The sequence below is a fragment of the Molothrus ater genome, chromosome 1, assembly GCF_012460135.2.
Source record: "Molothrus ater isolate BHLD 08-10-18 breed brown headed cowbird chromosome 1, BPBGC_Mater_1.1, whole genome shotgun sequence".
Lineage (NCBI taxonomy): Eukaryota > Metazoa > Chordata > Aves > Passeriformes > Icteridae > Molothrus > Molothrus ater.
The window spans coordinates 100,232,599-100,243,877 of record NC_050478.2 but is presented as its reverse complement, the minus strand read 5'-3'; the positions used below and the strand labels follow the sequence as shown (position 1 = coordinate 100,243,877).

General features: G+C 39.8%; 1 protein-coding gene across 2 annotated transcripts in view; it reads right to left on the bottom strand.

Annotated features, from left to right (window-relative positions):
- Positions 1-2,844: 2,844 nt before the first annotated feature.
- The window catches only part of PTPN2 (protein tyrosine phosphatase non-receptor type 2), a 30,198-nt gene continuing 21,763 nt past the window's right edge, over positions 2,845-11,279 (bottom strand). Inside the window, exons 8-10 of one of the 2 annotated variants that reach the window (XM_036404491.2) lie at positions 9,423-9,613; positions 7,747-7,848; positions 2,845-3,207 (exon numbers count right to left, since the gene is read on the bottom strand). In XM_036404491.2, the coding sequence (XP_036260384.1) occupies positions 3,186-3,207; positions 7,747-7,848; positions 9,423-9,613 (315 nt within the window). In that variant the 3' untranslated portion in view covers positions 2,845-3,185. Of the gene's footprint in view, positions 3,208-3,876; positions 7,849-9,422; positions 9,614-11,279 lie in introns of those variants that run through there. The other variant, XM_036404490.2, reaches the window with a different exon arrangement.

The window sequence follows — 11,279 nt, the reverse complement described above, 5'->3', positions numbered from 1 at the left end:
GTGCCTCACCACCCTGAAAGTAAAAAATTTCTTCCTAATACCCAACCTAAACCTACTCTTAGTTTGAAGCCATTTCCCTTTATCCTTTCACTATACCCTTCTAAAAAGTCCTCTGCAGCTCTCTTGTAGGGTCCTTCTGGGAACTGGGAGGCCACAATTAGGTTACCCCTAAGCCTTCTCCTTTCCAGGCTTCCATTCAATTTCCAGAAGCTGCTAAGATGCTGAAACTAAAGCTTTCTATGTCAACAAGCCTTCTTAGACTAAACATTAATACAGTGCCCTGAAATTTAGAGGAATCAGGAAACCTTGTCTGATATCAGGCAGTCTGGTATCTGTGTATTTCACAGGCTTAGTCTGAGAGAGCAGCTGTTTGATGGTCAGTTCAGTGTTCCATGTTTGTCATGGGACCTGTTGCACTATAGTATTTAGCTATGTGTTCAATTTTGACCTTTTGGAAGTGCTTGGTCACATCAGCTGATTTAAAAACAACTTTAAATCATGGATGCAAGATGGTCAGTTCTAGAGCTGAAAAGTGAGAATTAACCAAAATCTGTTTTTAGGAGCTCCCACAGGTATCCAGACTGGTAAGTCAAATTTGGCGAGTCAAAATGCAGATGTAGTCAAAGAATGTAGACAAAAGGCCACGTGTAGCACAAGGCAAGTCTGATAAGCCTAAAGCTAGTTGGAAAAATACCTATATTCAAACTGAGCCAAGTGACTATGAGGTGTATATAGAGCAGGAGAGCAAATGAAGTCTAGAGGGACTGAAGGAGCAGACACAAGCAATGAAAGGGGTATTATTTGCTTCACAGTATTTTTCGTAAGTGAGCCAAAGATGTTCAGTACCTCCTCAAGAGGCATGGCCAGCAAAACCTCGAGAAGGGAAAAGGAGAACATTGGGAGTACTTTCTGAAAGAGCAAATCCTTAGGGCTTTCCTGTTCCCTGTGAAGAATGTAGAGGGCACTCTGATTCTTGTGGGAGGAACAAGGATGCAGCTTCTCCAAGGCCAGCACAGCCCTGCATGCACCAAAACCTTCCTGCAGGACTAAGGCTGTGCCTTTGCCCTGCTGTTCAGATCACCAGCAAAAATAAAAACACCTCTGCAACACTGCCCTCGAGCATGGGGAAAAGAAATGGCAGTCATTAAATCACAGCTTCTTCATTTGGAAAGAAATGCCTTTCACAAGTCTGATCATTTTAATGCCATTTCTTTAAAGGCTACAATTACACACTCACTTGGTCCTTTCTCTCCCCTTCCTTCACCTTTTTAAATACACTTTCTCAACAGTTGTCAAGAATTGGGGCCTGTGTAGAAATAACCAAACAAGTATAGAGGTCAGAAAGCAAAACTTCTCCTGTAACAAGACAGCATTCAACTAAACACAACAAAAGTTTTGGAACTACTCTATCTTGATCTCCTTTGCTGATTCATCAAGTTGGCTGACATCAACTTTATTCCAGCATCTCAGTAGTTGAAAACCATTTAAAAACTAAGGGCAATCAGCATCTTTATTGGGATATTCATCTGTTTATGCCCCACAAGATAAACAAGCTTGTGATAGCAGCAGGTAGAATAAGGCGGCACTTGCACACTGCCAGTAGTCATGCACTGTATGCTTCCTCACAACTCCAAGAGGGGGAAAAGTATGAAAACCTAAACCCTAGCTAAAGGTAAAAGGCATGAACAGCTGAAAGTCTTATCCAAAGATGTCCCAAGTGGTATAACAGGCCCTGTTCCTGTAATCAACAATAGCAGGGTTTGTTGCAGTGGTTTTGGCAGAGCTTAATCTCTTGCTATAAACACTCCTGTTTTCACAGCTGCACCAACTTGAAAATGAAAACTGAATCAAGTCACAATGTTGTTTTCTCCTCCAGCATAGGCTCAGAACAATGGTAATCATGGAAAGAAAAAAAAAATTGGACAAACCAGACTGGAAATTTAGACTATTTCAGGATGGTGTCAAGTGTGTCTTTAGCTCAAGTAATAGCATTAAGTACTCCCCTGCTTCTGCTTCCCCTTCAAGTTGAACACAACTCTGAATATCACTGCTTTCATGAATGGCCCTCAAGACCAAGTTCTGATAAGATTTCAGGCTGCTACCATGTAAAACCCCACCACATGCCTGTTTAGACAGTCATAGTAAATATATCGTTTTGTGAGTTAAGGTTTATCCAAAACCATCAGAGAACAAGTGCAGAACTGGTATCAGCTCTGTTACAGAAGGCACAGGGCTGGAAACCCTGCTGACCTCGCTGCTCCTTTAAGCAGCACTCTGGCTTACCCGTTTTCAATCCATCCTGACTATATCAAGGAGAAGGCTGACAGAAGTGGGAGATGTGAGGAAAATACCGTACATAGAACACATGGCAGTGGCACAATCCAAAACCTGTTTAATTACAGACACCATTGACTTTTGTGCACTTCGTTTTTGTTCCTCAGCTCCCATTAACTACACAGGACTCTGGGTCAAGAAAGGTCAAGTTCAACCTCTTTTTTTCCTTTAAAGCAATCACCAACAGAACATTTTCCCATCACAAAGTTACTCTGAACATTTTGTGCATATTTTATAGCAAACATAAAAAGAATTACCAAACCAACTGGTCAGATTATTAAAATAATATTCTTAGTGGTGTATTACAAAAGAAATGTACAAGAGTTCCTCCTAAATCAAACTACAATACTTAGCATTAATGAAAATACTTGCAAAAAGCACACTCTAATAATTTTGCCATTTTCCAGTTAAGACAGGTATCAGGAAACCTTAAGGCAAACCCCTTCTTTTTCCACAACACACACTCTTAACAGGTTCTCCCTAACATAACGCGCACACAACAGCACATCATCAATTTAAAAAAATATTTAATGCTGCCAAAAAGTATAAAAATACAATAAGAATGGCAGTACAAAACAAAATACTTCCTAATTTAATTCTTTTACATCTTTCTACATTAATACAGGCATTATAAAAACACAAGATGGCAAATTATTTCGTTTTGCAAAGTAGCACACGCTGCTGGTGGTCTTCATCCCCTCGGTGCAGTTTACGCTGTAAACAGATAACTGAGGTCCTCTTGGTACTTAACAGACCTCACTTTTTGTTCCCGAAGAGGGGGGGTCATGTCTTGCTTTGCATGTCAATAATTTGCAGTTTATAGCTGCAGAATATTCCCAAGTCTCGAAGGCTTAGGTGTCAGTCAGTCTCGGCCTGCGACATACAACCAAAAGAAAGTCACCGATTCAGTACAGAGTACGGGGATAAAAAACAACAAGAAAAAAAAAGAGCTAAGAACTGACAGCAGGTTTGCAGCTCACTGTCAACACAAACAGCTTCTCATGTGTTCCCTGGAGCAACTACTGCCTCTGAGCAAGTACTCTTGGAAAGCCGTTGCTTTTCAGAAGGTATTTCCATGTTACATTGTAAGGCACATCCTTGCTGGAGAGCTTCAAGTACAGGTCTCAGTCCAGCAAACCACTTCCTCACACATGTAACCCACAAGCACTGCAGAAGTCTCCTTGGGCCTCAGAGGGACTACGGCAGGTTGCATCTCAAAACACATCACCTCGCACAGCTCTGGAGGCCAATCCTGCTACAGCAGCTCGAAAGTAACTGTTTCTAGGCATAGATTTCCTGTAGTGAGAAAGACACCCCAGCACTGGACATTCTGTTTTTAGGCAAGAGAAGGCTCTACTCCGAGAGTCTACAGAAAGAGACTTTTCACAGCACCACACCCCCGAGCTACTACAAGTAAAATGCATTTGAGTTCTGCAAGTACTACACTGATTCATAAAGCAGCTTTCCTCCACCAGGTATGACACATTGAAAGAGGGCTTCCAAGTATTTATCCTTCCAATTAAATAAAGACTCAGACAGAGATGCAATTTTGAACACGTTTATTTTTTGTACATAAAAATGAAAGACTGACTTAAAACTTTGGGGGCAAACAAAAAGGCCCAGGAAGACTACTGTGTGTCACATCACCTTTGCAAATACCGTCCTCTAGCTTAAGCCACTTGGCCCTGCAGAAGACTTCCTCTTTTGTCATTGTAAATTTAGTTTCTCGTGCAGTCCTCAAGTGTCTCAGGTTTTACTATAATGCCAAACAACTAAATAATTTGGTTTACATTCATTAAACATAAAGCTAACCAGGCTTTTTCATCGCCTGCATGATCCACTCACACATACATGCATACACATTTACGCCTCTTCCCTTTTCAGGGGGACATAAACTGATGTCAGTAAACCATATTACTCGAGGTTTAACAGAATAAGCCACATTTCACTGGCAACATCTCACTTCCATAACAAATCCAGAGGTTTTTTTTCCAAATTGCTATTTCACACTGAATTAAATTATTTTACTTAATACATTTCAAAGAAAATACAGATGTACCGTCACTAAGTGGACTGTCCCTGCACCCAGAACACAAACAGGAAACCTAGAGGATTAATTCCAATCTTGCAAACCCCTTGCAGTGGAGGTCCAAATGTTTGCTAGGTATTTCTTTATGAAAACGTGCGTGATTTGTACACAAGTGTTCATCTGAGAGCCAAATGTTTAATCAGAGATGCCCACTATGCATCAAATATTTTGACTGATGCAGTTCCAGAGAAGAGGAGGAAAACCAACACCAACCGAACCAAAACCAATTTTGAATCGAGCCCAACGACATTTTAGAAGTAGCATGGGACCAGGCAGCAGTTTGCCAGAACTCAGGGATAGGGAGAGAAGAGAGGTCAGAAGGCATGTCCTTCAATTTCACCCTTTAAGCATTTCCTATGATAGAGATGACCAGGATTGACAGTTCTTCATTTTGGCCCAAATTTGTTCCTATTTAACATCCAAGCTGTGCAAAAATGCTGCAAATTTAAATCCTCCAGAATAACAAAGTATCACAAGGGCTTAGTGTGCATCAAGGAAAACAATCCTCCAGATTTTGGGTTTTAAGGATTAGTGATGGACCAGAAAGAAGATTTTTATCCAAATTATTTCCTGGAATGTAAAAAGAAACCAATCATTTGATTTTTCTTACTATTCTCAGACTACCATGAACAATTCACTGTTCAAAAGTTTTGTCCAAGGCTTGTACTGGTTCATCCTCCTTAAATTATTAACATTTAAGACTCCCAAGGTACTTGCAATCACAGAACCCAACTTTTACAGAACAACTGCTGAATGTGCAAGTCCTGCTTTATTGCATCAAGAAGGTAACAGAGTATGAGGTGATCTGAATTGGCTGCCCCCTGCCCTGCCCCACCCTGAACTGAGGAATGCTTACTCAGGATCAAGAAAACTGAAAAGCCAGAATTTAGAAGATGGAATTAGGAAGAAAAAAAATCAAGTGACAACTTGACAAGCTGTAGTTAGAGCTCAGTGCCTGTAGGATACTGGTAGCTGAGGAAATCCTCCTCATGCCAAAAGAAGGGCAATAAATAACAGTGTGGTATCAGTCCAAGTTTTGCCTGCACTTTTTCCTTAGCTGCTTTTAAGTATCTAGAATAAAATCTGGAATATTTCTGTTACAAAAGCACTTAAATTACATTCCATGTATTTTTCCATAACCAAAATATCTTTATAAGGCACATACATTTACACCTACTATCAGTTACAGCTGATACTGAAAAACCTATCCTCAATTTAAAGGAAAAAAAAAATCTTTTGACAGTCTTCTTGCTGGCTAAAAGTTACCGTGATTGTAAAAATTGTGAAATGTCTTAAAATACATGAGCTGCCTGCCTGTACTATGTCCCAGCAGTTAGCTGTCCCAGCAGTCATTCTGCTATTGGAGCTGCACAGTTGGTCAGCAATGCCATGGAACAAATTGTCTCGTTCTACTGACGCACAACTTCCCAAATCCAGTGCTCCACAAAACTGTATTTGTTTTCCTCATCTGGACCCTTCAGCATTTGTTTACTGTACAAACAGTGTGGTCCAGAATAGTATTAGCTATTGTGAAATGAGAATTTTAAAGAGTAAACTGTACTTAGCTTGGTGTAGTAAATGTCAGAGGAATTGGGCCCCATGCCTCTTAAGTGACTACCAAGCCTGGACATACTGGAAAGCATTGAAGTCAATTCCTTTGAATAAGGAGCAAATAATCATCCAGCTCTTTTGAGTATTTTTCAGCAGTAAATCCAAGAAGTGCTTTACAAAATGGGGGAGGGGAGTGGAAGAAAACCCCCAGGACCCAACAGAAAACAACCAAGCTCAGAAAACGGAAGGAGAAAACATAACTTCTCTGAAGTTACCCAACAAGGCAATGCTTGAATAAATAAAATTCCCATTTCAAAGTACAATCCAATCCTACAAATTACTAGATCCTAGCTTGAACAACAAGCTACATTCAGTCATATACCATCTCTGTATTCAAAGTTAATTTAAAGGGCAGAAAGTGGTTTGTGTTGAATTACTATTTAGGAAGTGTTACTACTCAAGTAATGGAAAGGGAGTGCTCAATAATCTTAAAGGGGCTTTAGCACACATACTCCCAAAATATTAGTCCTAAAAGTGTTTTACTAGCATGTCTCATACAGTGCTGGGGAACCTGAAAAGCAGTTCTAGACTTTGTGAAGCTACTAAAGTGGCTCATACAGCTGAAAACACTGGTATGGCAGAACACTACCAACATTTCTATTCTATTAGAGCCGCCCTTGGAAGTTCATCTACCGTTTCCTTTGATGTGTTTCCTACAACTATTACTGGTGAATTAATTTTATTCGTTCTAGCAATAAAAATCTATAGACACACAAAACATCATGTTTTACATTGAATGGAATGTCAGAACTTGAACAATGTTGGCCTTCAAACAGTAGCTAAAGTCTGAATACATTAATCAACAGTATGACTTTCAGTCGGGGCTAAGTTCTCAAAAGCCTTAAAAAAAATTCCAAGTCTTAAATAATGAAAACTACAAAAAATAAATAAGGAATGCAAATTAACAGAGTAGAAATTGGCAAGTGCTTCATCAGACCCCTAGCTGCTCATTTCAAACTGGAGAGTCAAATGTGGGGAATGGTTGCACTATTCTTTTCATGCACAAATTATAATTACATTTAGTTTCAAAATGAAATTCTTTTGGTCAGAAATTTGTACAAACTGAGCTTTTAAAAGTACAGTGAACTACAAAAAGATTAAATATGCAATTATAAAATATATTTATCCTAGGTCGTAAGAATATAAAATGCTTATGTTCATGTCACTAGTACATTACACATTACACATATTTAAGGATAACTTCTTTGCATTAATAATGTAAATGATACAACACTGTTTATTGCTTATGTCAGGCATGTAAATTTAAATCCAGACAGCCTTCAGTAGCTAAACCTCCATGGTTCAGCATTTGTTCAAGATCTGGTAGAACACCGTTTTAAAAAGTGTATAAACAGTTGCAGCAAGTTTGTACCTGCTCATATTAAACAAAAACCATCAATTCTGTGGGGGGCAGCGGTTCATTTTTCTAAGTACCTGCAGTGGAAAGTCCTGAGATGTCGACATGAGATCAAGTTTACATCACTTCTCTATTGTATGTAACAGTCTCTACCCATTCCAGGAATAAGGAGTTTATGCTTAAAGTCACACCCCTACTCATTACCTTCCAGCAAAATCAGCTGTTGGAGCAGTCACACTTACTGTTCACTTACAAGGAATGTTTTTGAAAATACATTTTCCAGCAAAAATAAGCACCAACTAAAAACAGTGTACCAAACCCAATCTTAGTGAGAATAGGTTTCCAGTATAACCACCTTTTTCTTTTTCTTTCAGTCTCATTTAGCTTCTGCTTCATCTGCTGCAGCTTCTGTGCTGTTTGCGCTCTTCTGTCCTCCCGCAGTCGTTTTCGGACAGAACTTAAAAAGAAAAAAAGGTGACTCTTACACTGAAGAACAGGAAAAAAGGCTATTATAATATTAAAGCAAACCTCTTTCCAACACGCCCAAGAGTTAACCCAGCAGCAGCATACAGCAGCAGTATATAAAATCCAAACCAAGCAATCTTTTATTATGTTTTAACCACCTTGTAGAGAGTTTCAGATAGCGAAGCCCCACAAATAAGTAAATGACAGATGTAAAGATGTACACGGTACTTCATCTACGAGTTTGACAGAGAACAGAAAGTTAAGTTATCTGAGCTGAGTCTTTCACCCCTGTCTGGGCCCCATTTGATGGCTGAGATGTTTTGTGTGGAGGCTGCCTTTATATGCAGTGCCAGGTACCACGGCAAGTGTCCCAGTATTTACAAGGGTGCCTCCACTGCAGAGTTTACAGCAGCCTCAATGATACACTGACTCCAACCCCTACTCACAGCTGCATGCAGGATTAAGGGTACTCATCTCAGGATGCAAACCAGATCCTGATACAGGACACACCATAAACCGAGTTCTGTGTGTTACACTAGCAGGACAACCTTGTAATTTATGTCTCCAAAGTGCCCTTGAAATCTCTAATAACTCTGACACAAAAACCAACTTCGATTGACTTCTAACACACAACCCCATAACCTCACTCCTTCTTCCTTCTTGTGAGGGGCTCCTTCAAACCACTACAGAATTGCTGTCATTCTCTCTCGAAACACTCATGAAGTGTTTGGAGAAAGAATGACAGCAATTCTGTAGTCGTGTTTTTATAACAGCTGTTATATTAGCTGTTATTATAACAGCATTAACTGTTATTTTGCAATTCCAGCCTATCTACACTGAACTGCTGTGTCTCATCTCAGGCTGCAGCCCTTTGGGACACACCCTGCCTCCTTCTGTGCACCACATGGCTCAGCTTGGCACAGCCCTGGCCCAGTTTCTGGATCTCTGGCTATGGATCAACATCTGGCAACCCACATGTGGGAAGGCCCAGGTGACACCGTGCCTCCCAGCTGAGGCATCAACACTCCTGAGGGAAAGGCAAATTCACCTGACACGGCTAAACCACAGGAACCTACTCACAGCAGGCAGATTTAACATGAACAGAGGGTAATTCATGGCTCCAGAGATACAATTTTGACCATGACACAGAAAGTGGTATGTGATAAAACCTTTGTGTTTCTGAGGAACCGTGTAATTTTTGAAACACAGGTCAGCATTGCATTTAAAAGTCAGTATGAAATACTGGACAATTTTAGGACCTTATTCACACTTCACAGTGGAGTTCACTGATAATCTGTTAAGAAAATGCTTTCAAAGTGTGAGGTCGAGCTGCTTCAGTTAGAGACACTAACTTTTCTTCTCTTGACTTCTGAATAATAAAACCAAATCACAACGAATCATTGAGGTGGTATTTTTAAAATCATTAAATAAGACAGTCAAACACCACCTGTTCTCCCTTGCTACTGCAGAAAGATCTTGAATGTTTTTACAATAAGTAAAGCAGCCTAATAATTCAGCCTTTTGAGAGAGTGTATCTGCCTTTTAAAGTTCCATTATCTTGCCTACTTTTCAATGTTCCCATCTACGATATCTTGAACCTTAGTGGACAGGTCAGTGTTTATTTTCTCCATCTGATCATTGTTCTCCAGGCCTATGCTGTTCCCATTGTACTTCTCTGTGGTTATTTTGGTTGGGCGTGGAGGAGACTGCTCGGAACTTGGCGCTTGGTCCTCCTTAGAGAGCTCCTTCCACCGTTCCTGAAAACAAGCAGAACACATTTCAAACATTCCCCTAATATTAAAGGGCCCCCTTGCCAAGATGTCTTCCAAAAGAACAGTCACAGAAGTAGATTAAAGGAACTACCAGATCAAGAAAAAAATTTGCTAGATGAAGAAATAAAGTTAGGTCAAGATGTGTCTTCTCCAACAACCATCAATGATCCTTTTTTCTATTTTTCCAGGATGGTGCCACTGCAAAGGCATGAGGCCTCTACCTTCAGGGTTTGTACTGTCCACAGCAGCTCCACAATTAGGAAGCATTGTGTCCTATAAAATCCTGCACTGTCCTGCACTTCCCATGTCCCTCTACTTGCTACAGGCCTGTGCTGTGCTCTTACCTTTTATGGCTTCAAAATACAGCAGGACCTTGTATACAAGAACTGCCTAAAAAGAGAGAACTGGGAAAATTTAACTTAGAGTTATCTATGCCAGAGTCATGGCCTACTATTTCACTTAGTGGCCCATTAGCCCAGAGATCTGCAGCATCATAAAACAGTTATTCATCTTGTTTAGAGAAGTAATCTGAAATAAGATGGAATAAAAAAAGAAATTGGACATAAACCTGTTTTGCTAGATCTCTGTCCTAATGATAAATGGTCTGAAGAACTAATTGCTACAACAAAATTTCATGCAGAAAAGAAGCCTAGAAAGTGCACAGGAAGGAAAAGAATCAGCCCTAAAAAACAATTACTTTTCTCACACAAATCAGCCAGTGCCTACAGAGACATAGAATACCTTGGGGGAAAAAAAAAATCAGTTACTTTTAGAAGTCTATGATAAAGTAGATGAACTGAAAATTGAATCTTCTTAAACCAAGCAATAGACTCCTGTCCATGGAATGATTTCAAGACTGCTGGCCTAAACTAAATATCTAACTCAAAGTGATATAAAAAATCAGTTACTTATAAATGGACTGCTGGCAAAATGAGTTTTAACAATGAACTGACTCCTCCATTAAAATCTAAAGTTGTGTTTGCACAGTTTACTGCCTTCCAGAGTCCAAGGAGACATCAGAGATGAACATTTGGCTAATGTTAAATAAGAGAGGCATTCAATAACTTCAGGCCCTCTCCATCACTAGCAGAGAGATGTGAACAGCTCTCACACTCTGAAGAGTCAACCATTCCTTATGGAATAAAAATGACCTAGCTGACCTTGAAAGAGAAATGTGCTTTTTTTGAGTGCAGCAAATTGATTTTCTGCACATAATGCCAAGGCCTAAAGAGAGAAGCATCAGGACAAATGCCTTGCACTACAGGAAACACTGATTTAAGGAAGATCATCTGAACAATCATAACAAGAAAAAGAGAACAAATGAGAAGTATACCTTCCTAGGCATTCTCTTACTAGGAATAAATAACACACTTGAACATGACAAGCAGTATTCTGAGTTGACAATGCTCCCTTGTATCCAGAAGTAAGAAATCCTGTGATCTAGATGGGTAAGTATTGAACCAGAGCTGCTCACTTTGGAGCATGGCTTTCAAAAAAAGCCAAGCAGAAAAATATTACTAGACACAATACCTCATACCACCAGAAACAGCTTCCACAAAATGAAGAGACTAAACTGCTGTTAGCATTAGAATGAATCATGAAGTCTTCTAGACATATGGCACAGGTACCAGACCAGCAGCACACTATCTAG